Below are 13,773 nucleotides of genomic sequence, written 5' to 3'. Positions count from 1 at the left end.
TGACCCTCCCTTCCTACTTGTCACATTTCATTGTCTTTGAACTGTGCCCTCATTGATACATAATCCTCTGTGCTTTGATGAACTGTAGGCAGCAAGTGTCACTGCTAGCTCAGAGGCTTTCTGGGGGATCTGGCAGTGATCTGCAGAACCATGTGACACCAGGCAGTGGCCAGGTAAGTGGTAAGGAGGGAAAAGGAACTTGTATTGTATTGGGCCACCTTTCTTGGAGCCTGGCATAAAACAGTGACCTTTTAGCAGTCTCTCTTATTACAGGAGCGGAATGCTAGTGACCCTTCCCAGCCTCGTCCTAATCCACCTACTTTTGCCCAGGGAGTAATCAGTGAGTATGGGGCACAAGAGGAGTGTGCAAGGAAGTGCTTAGGAGCCTGTGGAAGGGGATGGCCATTTTGTAGATTCTAACAACCACTTTTTCTCCCAGATGAAGCTGACCAGCGACAGTATGAAGAATGGCTGTTCCATACCCAGCAGCTTCTACAGATGCAGCTGAAGGTGCTAGAGGAGCAGATCGGTGTGCACCGCAAGTCCAGGAAGGCTCTGTGTGCCAAGCAGCGTACTGCCAAAAAGGCTGGCCGTGAGTTTCCAGAAGCTGATGCTGAGAAGCTCAAGCTGGTTACAGAGCAGCAGAGCAAGATCCAGAAACAGCTGGATCAGGTAGGAAAGCAAACCAGCTTAGCACCCAGAGCCAGAGACAAGGGATGGCATGGGTGGGCAGGCTTCAGACTGACCTCTTCAACTCTGCCATGTTAGGTCCGGAAACAGCAGAAGGAACACACAAATCTCATGGCAGAATATCGAAATAAACAGCAGCAGCAGCAGCAGCAGCAGCAACAGCAGCAGCAGCAGCACTCAGCTGTGTTGGCTCTTAGTCCTTCTCAGAGTCCCCGGTTACTCACCAAGCTCCCTCCTGGCCAGCTGCTCCCTGGCCACGGGCTACAGCCACCACAGGCACCCTCGGGAGGGCAAGCTGGAGGGCTTCGCTTGCCTCCTGGTGGTATGGTACTACCTGGGCAGCCTGGTGGTCCCTTCCTCAACACAGCTTTAGCCCAACAGCAGCAGCAGCAGAATTCTGGTGGCTCTGGATCCTTGACTGGCTCTTCAGGGGGCTTCTTTCCTGGCAATCTTGCTCTCCGAAGCCTTGGGCCTGACTCAAGGCTTTTACAGGAAAGGCAGCTACAGCTGCAGCAGCAACGCATGCAGCTGGCCCAGAAACTGCAGCAGCAGCAGCAGCAGCAACAGCAGCAGCAGCAGCAGCACCACCTTCTAGGTCAGGTGGCCGTCCAGCAGCAACAGCAACAGGGTCCTGGGGTACAGACGAACCAAGGCCTGGGACCCAAGCCTCAGGGGCTTCTGCCTCCCAACAGCCACCAGGGTCTTCTGGTCCAGCAACTGTCTCCCCAACAACCCCAAGGGCCCCAGGGCATGCTGGGTCCTGCTCAGGTGGCAGTGTTGCAGCAGCAACACCCTGGAGCTTTGGGGCCTCAGGGCCCTCACAGACAGGTGCTTATGACTCAGTCCCGGGTGCTGAGTTCTCCCCAGCTGGCACAACAGGGTCACAGCCTTATGGGACACCGGCTGGTCACTGCACAGCAGCAGCAGCAGCAGCAACAGCAACAGCAACAGCACCAACAGCAGGGATCCATGACAGGGCTCTCCCATCTTCAGCAGGGCCTGATGTCACACAGTGGACAACCCAAACTGAGTGCTCCGGCCCTAGGCTCCTTGCAGCAGCAACACCTTCAGCAGCAGCAGCAACTGCTTCAGCAGCAGCAGCAGCAACAACAGCAGCTTCAGCAGCAGCAGCAACAACAGCAGCAGCTTCAGCAGCAGCAACAGCAGCTTCAGCAACAACAGCAGCTTCAGCAGCAGCAACAACAGCAGCAGCTTCAGCAGCAGCAGCAGCAGCAACAACAACAACAGCAGCTTCAGCAGCAGCAACAACAGCAGCAACAGCTGGGCCTGTTGAACCAGAGTCGAACTTTACTGTCTCCTCAGCAACAGCAGCAGCAGCAGCAGCAGCAGCAGCAGCAGGTGACACTTGGCCATGGAGTGGCAGCCAAGCCTCTTCAACATTTTTCTGGCTCTGGAGCACTGGGCCCAACCCTTCTCCTGACGGGCAAGGAACAAAACATTGTAGAAACCATGCTTCCAACAGAGGGCACGGAGGGGCCTTCAACACATCAGGAAGGGCCACTAGTAATGGGGACTACACCTGAATCAATGGCTGTTGAACCAGGGGAGGTAAAGCCCTCCCTCTCCGGAGACTCACAACTCCTGCTTGTCCAGCCTCAAGGCCAGCCCCAGCCCCAGCCCAACTCTCTGCAGCTGCAGCCAACTCTGAGGCTGCCAGGACAAGTACAGCAGCAAGTTAATGTACTCCACACAACAGGTGTAGGAAACCATGGGCAACAACTAAGCAGTGGACCATCTGAGGCCTCATCTATGCCCCACCTGGTGTCCCAGTCCTCTGTTTCTTTAGGGGAGCAGCCTGGGCCCATGGGCCAGAACCTTCTGGGTCCCCAGCAGTCCCTTGGGCTAGAACGACCCATGCAAAATAATACAGGGCCACAACCTCCCAAATCAGGACCTGTCCTTCAGTCTGGGCAAGGTCTGCCTGGAGTTGGTGTCATGCCTACAGTGGGTCAACTTCGGGCACAGCTCCAAGGAGTCCTAGCTAAAAATCCACAGCTGCGGCACTTGAGTCCTCAGCAGCAGCAGCAGCTGCAGGCACTCCTCATGCAGCGGCAGCTGCAGCAGAGTCAGGCAGTACGCCAGACTCCACCCTTTCAGGAGCCGGGGACCCAGCCTTCTCCTCTCCAAGGCCTACTGGGGTGCCAGTCTCAACCTGGGGGTTTCCCTGGATCTCAGACAGGCCCCCTCCAGGAGCTAGGGGCTGGACCTCGACCTCAGGGCCCATCCCGTCTCCCTGTTCCACAAGGAGCCTTATCCACAGGACCAGTCCTTGGCCCTGTCCATCCCACACCTCCACCATCCAGTCCCCAAGAGCCAAAGAGACCTTCTTCACAATTACCTTCCCCCAGTGCCCAACTCACCCCCTCCCATCCTGGGACTCCAAAGCCCCAGGGACCACCCCTGGAGCTGCCCCCTGGGAGGGTTTCACCTGCTGCTGCCCAACTTGCAGATTCTTTCTCTGGCAAGGGACTGGGGCCTTGGGATACCCCAGACAACCTAGCAGAGGCCCAGAAGCCAGAACAGAGCAGCCTGGTTCCTGGGCATCTGGATCAGGTTAATGGACAGATGGTGCATGAGCCATCCCAACTCAGTATCAAGCAGGAGCCTCGGGAAGAGCCCTGTGCCCTGGGAACCCAGGCAGTGAAGAGGGAGGCCAATGGGGAGCCAATAGGGGCACCAGGTACCAGCAACCACCTCTTGCTGGCGGGCCCTCGCTCAGAGGCTGGGCATCTGCTCTTGCAGAAACTTCTACGGGCAAAGAATGTACAGCTTGGTGCTGGGCGGGGGCCTGAGGGGCTGCGAACTGAGATCAACGGACACATTGACAGCAAGCTTGCAGGGCTGGAGCAGAAACTGCAGGGTACCCCCAGTAACAAAGAGGTAAGTACTCTGGCTAGATGGTACAGACAGCCGGCCTGTAGTCCTAGGGGTAGAGGAAACAGGTTTGGGTCAGAACATGTGAGGGGTCCTGAGGGTAAGGGCAGCAGCCTTCACAGGGCTTATTTGGCTTAGGATGCAGCAGCAAGAAAGCCTTTGACACTGAAGCCTAAGCGGGTACAGAAGACAAGCGACAGGTTGGTGAGCTCCCGAAAGAAGTTGCGGAAGGAGGACGGGGTCAGGACTAACGAGACCTTGTTGAAACAACTGAAACAGGTGACTCACAGGATCCCATCCCAGGATATGAGGGCCAGCCTGTTCCCCATGCGAGCAATGACAGGCAAATGCTGCAAGTTTCCGACTTTGTCACCTTGCCCCTCCTAGGAGCTGTCCCTGCTGCCCCTGACAGAGCCTACCATCACCACCAATTTTAGCCTATTTGCTCCCTTTGGCAGTGGCTGCCCAGTCGGTGGGCAGAGCCAGCTGAGAGGGGCCTTTGGAAGTGGGGCTCTGCCCACCGGCCCTGACTACTATTCCCAGCTGCTCACCAAGGTTAGAAAAATGGCAACACCTTTGGGAATAATAAAATTCTTGGGGTGGGGGATGGGGGTAAAAGACTGGCAGAAATTGCTGTAATGTGGGTCCAGGAGATTATACCAGTCTCCCTATGCTATCTTGCACACACCACCCACCCCACCCCCCAGAATAACCTGAGTAACCCGCCGACACCACCCTCGTCGCTGCCCCCCACCCCACCCCCATCGGTGCAGCAGAAGATGGTGAATGGTGTCACTCCCTCTGAAGAAGTGGGGGAGCACCCCAAGGATGCAGCCTCTTCACAGGACACTGAAGGAGCACTGAAGGGTGAGTGAAGAGCTGTTTTTCCTTTTTCAGTGGGCTCTGTGTGTGTAGTGGTGCCCTGCCACATGGATTGTATACTGTCCTGTGTGTTTACACAACAGGCTGCTTGGATGAGAAGGGCCTCTTCAAAATTGGGGACAAGGATGAGCTCCTGGAGTCCTTTGCAAAGGCAACAGGGGAGATAGGTGAGAGGGAGAATCTGAGTAAAGTTTGTGTAGAAGGAAGAGTCTGGCTCTCATGAATGTAAAAGTACAGTCTGGTCTAGATTTGAATTCTAGCAGCTGATTATATTTAGCTTCATTACTTCCGACTGTGTGACTGTGTGAGCCTTGATTTCCTCCCTATATAAACTGGGCACTACAGTATTCATCTACTAATCATTAGAAGATTAAACAATGGTATGCATTACTATAATCCCAGCCAAAACTGGGGAGGAGGGGTTTAAGGCCAACCTGGGCTAGTGAGACCCTGTGTTTAAAAACAAAACAAAATGCTGGATGTGGTGGTGCATGCCTTTAATTTCAGCACTTGGGAAGCAGAGGTAGGAGGATTGTCATGAGTTTGAGGCCACTCAGAGTACATAGTGGATTCTAGGTCAGCTTGGGTTAGAGCAAGACCCTACCTTGAATCCCCACCCCCTCAAAAAATAAAAATAAAAACAAACAAGTGGGCTGGAGAGATTGCTTAGCCATTAAGTGCTTGCCCACAAAGCCTAAGGACCCATGTTCAACTCCCCGGATCCCATGTAAGCCAGATGCACGAGGCAATGCACACATTCAAAGTTTGCAGTGGCTGGAAGCCCTGGCGTTCTAATTCTTTCTCTCATTAAAAAAAAAAAAAAAATGTGGCTAAGCATGGTGTTGCATGCCTTTAATTCTAACATTTAGAGAGGCAGAGGTAGGAAATCACTGTAGAGTTTGAGGCCATCTTGTAACTACAGAGTGAGATCCAGCTCAGCTTGGGCTAGAGTGAGACCCTACCTCAAAAACCAAAAAAAAAAAAAAAAAAGAGAGAGACAGAGAGAGAGAGAGAATGTGTGTGAGCGACCTGGAGAGATGATTTAGCAGTTAAGGTGCTTGCCTGCAAAGCCTAAAGACCCAGGTTTGATTTCCCAGTACTCAGGTAAGCCAGATGCACAAGGTGGCACATTCATCAGGAGTTTGTGTGTAGTGGTTAGAAGCCCTGGTGTGCCCATTCTGTCTGCCTTCCCCCCCCTCCCCCTCTCCAATAAATAAATAAAAGTAAAGGTATACCTAAAGCCAAGCCCAGTGTCTGGTAAACAGGAAAGGCTCAATAAGTTTAACTTATCTGCCTCAAACTGGTAGGTGAATAGATGGTGAATCATTGTAGCTAAGACTTCATGCTAGTTGAGCCTGAAATGTTGGGGAAGTGCTATGTGATCTGATGACCATCTTGACTTCTTACCCACCCCACAGATGCATCAGAAGTGAAGAGTGTAGACCTGCTGGCCGCTCTGCCTACACCCCCTCATAATCAAACTGAGGATGTCAGGTGACAGTGAACCTGGAAATAATGGGGATGGGGTTGAGGTGGAGGACAGATGGCTTCTTTTTTCCTTGGCCAGTGGCAGATACCAGTTCAGCTTGTGACACCTGTTCATCTCCAACTTGGAGAGGGAGGATCATGGACTGTACCAACACCTGTATTCATTTGGCCTGCAGGATGGAGAGTGATGAGGACAGTGATTCTCCTGACAGCATTGTGCCAGCTTCATCCCCTGAGAGCATCCTGGGGGAGGAGGCCCCACGTTTCCCTCAGCTGGGCTCCAGCCGGTGGGAGCAGGACAACAGGGCCCTCTCCCCTGTTATCCCCATCATTCCTCGAGCTAGCATCCCGAGTAAGTGCTGCTTTAGATGTGAGCTAGGCCTAGCTTGGCTGAGTGTTCAAAAGCCAGGAGGTGGTGCAGGGAGGCCATTGACTCTATACAAGTCCCTCTTTCTTATCCAGTTTTCCCAGATACTAAACCTTTTGGGGCCCTTGACCTGGAGGTCCCTGGAAAGCTACCTGCCACAGCTTGGGAGAAGAGCAAAGGAAGTGAGGTGTCAGTCATGCTGACAGTCTCTGCTGCTGCAGCCAAGGTATGGCCTACAGGTACCTTGACTGAGGAGACTCTGGTCAGAGGGCTCAAAAAATTGTATTGAGTACCTATATTTGTGCTGAGTCCTCCTGGAATAAGGACTGGGGGATAAGGGTAAATGAAGCAAGTTCCTGCCCTTCAGTAGCTTATCATTTAGGGATAAAAACAGTTTAATTTGGCAAAAGTCATATTTGGTGGAACTCAGCTGCAAGATTTTTTTTTCAATATTTTGTGGTCCAAGAAATCAGAAAACTCAGTCAAAACACTAGTATTGATTTTTTTTACAAGACCCTTCAGGTCCTTACTTTGTAAATAGCTCCAAGTTGTGAGTGCAGTGGGCATCATTTCCTTCTTCCTGAACTGCAGTGGTTTGGGAAAGGATGTATGAGGAGTACTAGGGTGTTATAGACAGCACTCACCATCCCCTTTGGCAGTTGGGGTGTCCTTGTGGCAGACTAGCAGGGCTCACTGAGGACATTGATGATTGTCTTTCCCGTCCTTCGACCTGCCCTAGCAGAACCTGAATGGTGTGATGGTAGCGGTGGCAGAACTACTAAGCATGAAGATTCCCAACTCCTATGAAGTGCTGTTTTCAGAAAGCCCCACCCGGGCAGGCCTTGAGCCTAAAAAGGGGGAGATTGAGTGTCCTGGTGAGTGGTGCAGGAGAGCACCTTGGTATTGGAGGGGAAGGGCTTGGGTGGGAGGCTCTGACTTTGTTTTTTTTTTTTTTTCTTTTTGAGCTAGGGTCTCCCTGTAGCCCAGGCTGACCTGGAATTCATTCTGTAGTCTCAGGGTGGCCTTGAACTCATGACAGTCCTCCTACCTCTGCCTCCTGAGTGCTGGGATTAAAGGCATGCGTCACCATGCCAGGCTTGACCCTTTCTTTTTTTAGGTGGGAAAGAAAAGGGTTTGAGTGGGAAGAGCCCAGACACTGTTCCTGATTGGTTGAAGCAATTCGATGCAGTGTTGCCTGGCTATACACTCAAGAGCCAGTTAGACATCTTGAGCCTCCTGAAGCAGGTGGGTCTCATAGAGGAAGAGGGAAGTTGCTGCCTAAGGCAAAGGGCTTTTAAGGGAGTAGAATGTGGGTGAGCCGAGGGAGGGGTCAGATAGCTGAAGCACTGGTACTAGTGATCCAAGGTGTTCTCCTATAGGAGAGTCCTGCCCCAGAACCGCCAACCCAGCACAACTATACCTGCAATGTCTCCAACTTGGATGTGCGACAGCTGTCTGCCCCACCTCCTGAAGAACCCTCCCCACCTCCATCCCCTTTGGCACCCTCTCCTGCCAGCCCCCCTGCTGAGCCCCTGGTTGAACTCCAGGCTGAACCTTCTGTTGAGCCACCAATTCCCTCTCCCCTACCACTGGCCTCATCCCCTGAATCTGCCCGACCCAAGCCTCGAGCCCGGCCCTCTGAGGAAAGTGAGGATTCCCGCCCTCCACGCCTCAAAAAGTGGAAGGGAGTGCGCTGGAAGCGGCTGCGGCTGTTGCTGACCATCCAGAAGAGTAGTGGGCGGCAAGAGGATGCGCGAGAGGTTGCAGAGTTTATGGAGCAGTTTGGTACAGCCTTGCGACCTGATAAGGTGCCTCGAGACATGCGGCGCTGCTGCTTCTGTCATGAAGAGGGGGATGGGGCTACTGATGGCCCTGCCCGTCTGCTCAATCTGGATCTGGACCTCTGGGTGCACCTCAACTGTGCCCTGTGGTCCACAGAGGTGTATGAAACCCAGGGTGGGGCACTGATGAATGTAGAGGTTGCCCTGCACCGAGGACTACTAACCAAGTGCTCCTTGTGCCAGCGAACTGGTGCCACCAGCAGTTGCAATCGCATGCGTTGTCCCAACGTCTATCATTTTGCTTGTGCCATTCGTGCCAAGTGCATGTTCTTCAAAGACAAGACTATGCTATGTCCAATGCATAAGATCAAGGGGCCCTGTGAACAGGAGCTAAGCTCATTTGCTGTCTTCCGGCGGGTCTACATTGAGCGAGATGAGGTGAAACAGATTGCCAGCATCATCCAGCGGGGAGAGCGGCTGCACATGTTCCGTGTTGGAGGCCTTGTGTTCCATGCCATTGGACAGCTGCTCCCACACCAGATGGCTGACTTCCACAGTGCTACTGCCCTCTATCCTGTGGGCTATGAGGCCACACGCATCTATTGGAGCCTCCGTACCAACAATCGCCGTTGCTGCTACCGCTGCTCCATCAGCGAAAATAACGGGCGGCCAGAGTTTGTGATCAAAGTCATGGAGCAGGGTCTAGAAGACCTGGTCTTCACCGATGAGTCTCCCCAAGGTGAGTACTGTATGCTTGAAATAGTTACAGAGAATTGGGCAAGCTTCTTTCAGTGGTCATTTACAGTATCAAGAAAGTCTAAGCTTTCTTGCCAGGCATGTTGGCACATGCCTTTAATCCCAGCACTCGGGAGGCAGAAAGGTAGGAGGATCGTCGTGAGTTCAAGGCCACCCTGAGACTCTATAGTGAATTCCAGGTCAACCTGAGCTAGAGTGAGACCCTACCTCGAAAAAAAAAAGTCTGTGAGCTTTCTTGTGACTGTCTTGTTCCTTGAGTAGGCACTGATCTCTTAAAATCTCCACAGAACCAGATTCAGTCCCTGAGTCACTTTAAATACCTTTGTAGACGGGGCATAGTGGTGCACACCTTTAATCTCAGCACTCGAGAGACAGAGGTAGGAGGATCCTTCTATCTCTGTCTCCCGAGTGCTGGAATTAAAGGCATGCACCGTCACACCTGGCCCTCATCTTATATTTTGTGTTAAGGCCACCCTGAGACTATATAGTGAATTCCATCTCAGCCTTAGCTAGTGAGACCCTTCCTCAAAAAAAAAAAAAAAAAAAAAAAGCACTCCCCCCACCAGACACAAAATGGTCTGGATATCCATGACCTCACAGTGCCTGACACTATCTACATAAGACCATCATAATAGGAGGAAAAGATCATGACAGCAAAGTAAAAGAGAGACTGATTGAGAGAGGGAGGGGATATGAACAAGAGTGGAGTTTCAAAGGGGAAGGTGAGGGGAGGGAGGGCATTACCATGGGATATTGTTTACAATCATGGAAGTTAATAATAAAAGAAAACCCACAAAACAGAGCCGGGCATTGTAGTGCATGTCTTTAATCCCAGCACTTGGGAAGCAGAGGTAGGAGGATCACTATAAGTTTGAGGCCACACTGAGACTACTTAGTGAATTCCAGGTCAGCCTGGGCTAGAGTGAGACCCTACCTCGAAAAAAATGAAAAAACAAAACACACACACAAAAATAACAATGGGCTGGAGAGATGGCTTAGCTGTTAAACCTAAGGACTCTGGTTCAAGGCTTGATTCCCTGGGACCCATGTTAGCCAGATGCACAAGAGAGTGCATGCGTCTGGAGTTCATTTGCAGTGGCTAGAGTCCCTGGCATGCCCATTGTCTCTCTCTCAAATAAAATATTTTTAAAAATAATAAAAAGACAACTGGGCGTGGTGATGCACACCTTTAATCCCAGCACTTGGGAGGCAGAGGTAGGAGGATTCCCATCCATGAGTTCGAGGCCACCCTGAGACTACATAGTTAATTTCAGGTCAGCTTGGGCCAGAGTGAGACCCTACTTTGTAACACCAAAAAATTAAAAAAACAAAAACAAGACAGGGCTGGAGAGATGGTTTAGTGGTTAATGTGCTTGCCTGCAAAGCCAAAAGACTTGGACTCCAGTTTGATTTTCTAGGACCCACGTGAGCCAGATGTACAAAGGGGCTCAAGTGTCTGAAGTTCATTTGCAGTGGCTGATGTGCCCATTCTCTCATTCTATCTGCCTCTCTGTCTCTCTCTCTCTCAATTAAGTAAATAAATATTTTTTAAATAACAAGACAGCAAGAAGTATATTTTATTAATCATATTAATATGGACCACAAACTCATGTAACCCTGTGAGGTAAGTACTATAATTATGCCCAATATAGATATTTAGAAACAGTCTTAAAAAGAAACTTAGGTATTTGATACAGGTCCTAAGGCCAGTATAAAATCTGAACTTAAATCTTCAATTCTAAACTTCCATTCTAAACCTGCTCTTTCAACAAGGACCATGGCCCCTCCTGGGTCTCTGGGACCTGAGTTTGTGTTTCCATGTCACAGGCTCTGTGATTCCCCTCCAAAATTAAAGTTTCTGGGACTAGGAGACTGAGAGGGGATCCTAAAGATTCACAGGGAGAGGTGAAGGCCATAGAAAAACTACAGCTCAGGAATGGGGCTATGTTGTGGAAGTAGTGAGCAGAGTTTGCTCTAAGGGCTGCTGTCTTTATCTTCTAGCTGTGTGGAATCGCATCATTGAGCCTGTGGCTGCTATGAGAAAAGAGGCTGACATGCTGAGGCTCTTCCCTGAGTACCTGAAAGGCGAGGAGCTCTTCGGGCTGACTGTGCATGCTGTGCTTCGCATAGCTGAATCAGTAAGCAAGGAGTTGGGTGAGGGGTGGTTAGGGCAGGTAGACATTGGGAACCTTGGCCCTTCCGTATAGGAGCACAGGCTAAGGTAAGCATTGTGTATGCCCACAGCTGCCTGGAGTAGAGAGCTGCCAGAACTACTTATTCCGCTATGGGCGCCACCCTCTGATGGAGTTACCACTCATGATCAATCCCACTGGCTGTGCCCGATCAGAGCCTAAAATCCTCACACACTACAAACGGTGAGCTTGTGGAGCTAGGGTCCATGGGATGTTGGTATGGGTGGATGTGGGTAGGAGCCTCTGGCCACACTATGAGGGTTTGAGGTACAGATCAGAGTTTCCTCTGACAACCTTGAGAGTCACTCAGACCTGATTAGAGGGTACACAAGTGTCACTAGGGTATCCCTTTCCTCCTTAGTCAGCTCAGATGTACTGAGTTGACTGAGGTATAGGACACAGTTCTCTTGGGGTACCTTGGGAATGGCTGCTTGGGAGGTTCTTGATAGACAACGATGAAGTTTTGTGAAATATAGATGGGAACTGGTCACTTCTTTGGTTTTGCTTCCAGAGGGGCCAGTAATTCTCCCAAACCTCAGATACCCCATGAGTACTAGGGTCCACCTTTCCTTCCTACAGCTGAGTTGGTTTAGAAATAAATAATTAGAACTATTATAGAAAAAAAATAATAAAGCCTTACATTTGTATAGCACTTTATACTTTTTTTTTCAAAGCGTTTTCACATCCATTATCTCATTTGATCCTCACAACAACCTTATGAGGTAGGTAGGGCAGGTGGTATGGTCCCCATTTTATAGCTCAGAAAACTGAGGCCCAGAAAGTCTATGTGACTAGATAAAGGTCACACAGCTGGGACCAGACAGACCCTTACCTCTTAATTTTGGGTCACGTTCTTTCTGTGTACTGCAGTAGTCTAACCTTGGTTCTTGGGTAGAGGGAGGCAGAACCCATGGTAGCAGGGCTTTTATGAAGGCCTTTGGTGGCTTCTAGGCTGTCATAGAGTGTCAGAGACCATCCCATTGGTAGTAGTCCTTGGTGCTCTACAACAGTGGTTTTCAAACTATTAGTACTTTGTTTCAGAAGCCCCAACACAGAAACCAGTAGGTACTTGGCTCTTCCCATGTGTATGTAACTCTATCTTTCCCAAATTGGATTTAGCTAGAAGGACCTCCATTTTTAACCTAGTTTATGGATTGGAGTTCCAATCAACATTTTGTTAAAAGAAGAATTATACTAAATAAGAAAGAACCCCAAATGTTTGAAAACCACTGCTCTGGGATGGGCAAGAATTTGGCTGGTGCCCTAGGGTGGTGAAAAGGCTACCTCCAGGTGGCAGTCATCCCCTGCACTGAGCCATCTGCACAGAGCCCAGTGCTGTACTACAGAATGGGATAGCCTGGAGAAAAGCAAGGGTGCCACCTTTAGGCTGCAAATTCACAACCAGTTGAAAATGAGATCCAGCCACTGTAGTAGAGACAACCCCCATTTCCAGGGTTTATAGCATGTGCAGGAGATAGGATTCAGACATCTGAGCAAACCATCAGCTTAAATTCCAGGCCTGGGCTGCTTGGGGAAGACCTCTCAGGGGAGCATGGCCTGTGCATGGTTTGGCAGGAGGGTGGCAGAAGAGTGAAATGGGAGAGCAGGCTCAGTGGAGGGGAATTGATGCCCCTTTCCCTGTCCATAACCATCCTGGGGTGTCTCTGCTACTTAGGGTATCCAGAAGGGTCCCAATAGCCAGTTACTGCCTCTCCAGAGAAGAGACCTAGGTGCCTTCACTTCATTCCCAGGGCAGCACTTCCAGTGCTTGCCTGCAGCACACATCCTAGCTGGCACATTGTGCTCCCAGGGTGGAGGCGGGCAGTGTGTGCTTAGTCTGTCTTGTCATGGACTGTATCACCTCCCAGGCCCCATACCTTGAACAGCACCAGCATGTCTAAGGCATATCAGAGCACCTTCACAGGCGAGACCAACACCCCATACAGCAAGCAGTTTGTGCACTCCAAGTCATCTCAGTACCGGCGTCTGCGCACTGAGTGGAAGAACAACGTTTATCTGGCTCGCTCCCGTATCCAGGGCCTGGGGCTCTATGCAGCCAAGGACTTAGAAAAGCACACTATGGTCATCGAGTACATTGGTACCATCATTCGCAATGAGGTGGCCAATCGCCGGGAGAAAATCTATGAGGAGCAGGTATGGGCTGGCTGAGGGGCTGTCGTGGTACACCTCAGCCAAGGAGCAAGGGGCAGGTTTAGATCCAGGAGGGTAGCTAGAAAACTGCAGGGAGGGAAGGAAGTAAGAGAAATGAAGGATGTGCCAGATAAGCCTACTGCCTAAGTCTGCTTCTTGGTAAAATTGTCCCTTCTTCTGCAACCTCTTCCTCTGTAGAATCGAGGGATCTACATGTTTCGAATAAACAATGAACATGTGATTGATGCTACATTGACAGGAGGCCCTGCCAGGTGAGAGAAAGGGATTTAGGGTAGGGATCCCTCAGGAAGGCCTTCTGGGTATAGGCCAACAAGGAACATTGTCTCCAGTCAGTTGCCTCACATTACTGACTCTGTCCCATTACCCAGGTACATTAACCATTCCTGTGCCCCTAACTGTGTGGCGGAAGTCGTGACATTTGACAAAGAGGATAAAATCATCATCATCTCCAGCCGGCGAATCCCCAAAGGAGAGGAGGTGAGAGGAAGCATTCAGAGTAGGTGACAAAGCAGCTCCTCCTTTTCTCCCCTCTGCCATTCCCCAGGACCTG

The 13,773-nt window shown here is 50.9% G+C and overlaps 1 protein-coding gene across 12 annotated transcripts in view; it reads left to right on the top strand.

The window, feature by feature from the left end:
* Positions 1–13,773, top strand: part of Kmt2d (lysine methyltransferase 2D) — a 43,395-nt gene that overhangs the window by 26,915 nt on the left and 2,707 nt on the right. For 7 of the 12 annotated variants that reach the window (XM_045151516.1, XM_045151513.1, XM_045151514.1 and 4 more), the window contains exons 37-54: positions 89–173; positions 256–340; positions 440–672; positions 769–3,591; positions 3,724–3,864; positions 3,973–4,140; positions 4,293–4,452; positions 5,886–5,961; positions 6,132–6,307; positions 6,418–6,548; positions 7,065–7,197; positions 7,440–7,567; positions 7,702–8,842; positions 10,861–10,997; positions 11,104–11,234; positions 12,920–13,205; positions 13,401–13,474; positions 13,592–13,700. In XM_045151516.1, coding sequence (XP_045007451.1) covers positions 89–173; positions 256–340; positions 440–672; positions 769–3,591; positions 3,724–3,864; positions 3,973–4,140; positions 4,293–4,452; positions 5,886–5,961; positions 6,132–6,307; positions 6,418–6,548; positions 7,065–7,197; positions 7,440–7,567; positions 7,702–8,842; positions 10,861–10,997; positions 11,104–11,234; positions 12,920–13,205; positions 13,401–13,474; positions 13,592–13,700 — 6,217 coding nt within the window. Of the gene's footprint in view, positions 1–88; positions 174–255; positions 341–439; positions 673–768; positions 3,592–3,723; positions 3,865–3,972; positions 4,141–4,292; positions 4,453–5,885; positions 5,962–6,131; positions 6,308–6,417; positions 6,549–7,064; positions 7,198–7,439; positions 7,568–7,701; positions 8,843–10,860; positions 10,998–11,103; positions 11,235–11,725; positions 11,793–12,919; positions 13,206–13,400; positions 13,475–13,591; positions 13,701–13,773 lie in introns of those variants that run through there. The other 5 variants (XM_045151519.1, XM_004668573.3, XM_045151517.1 and 2 more) reach the window with 3 other exon arrangements.

Source organism: Jaculus jaculus, chromosome 6, assembly GCF_020740685.1.
Source record: "Jaculus jaculus isolate mJacJac1 chromosome 6, mJacJac1.mat.Y.cur, whole genome shotgun sequence".
Taxonomy (NCBI): Eukaryota; Metazoa; Chordata; class Mammalia; order Rodentia; family Dipodidae; genus Jaculus; species Jaculus jaculus.
This window is presented reverse-complemented; position numbering and strand designations above follow the sequence as displayed.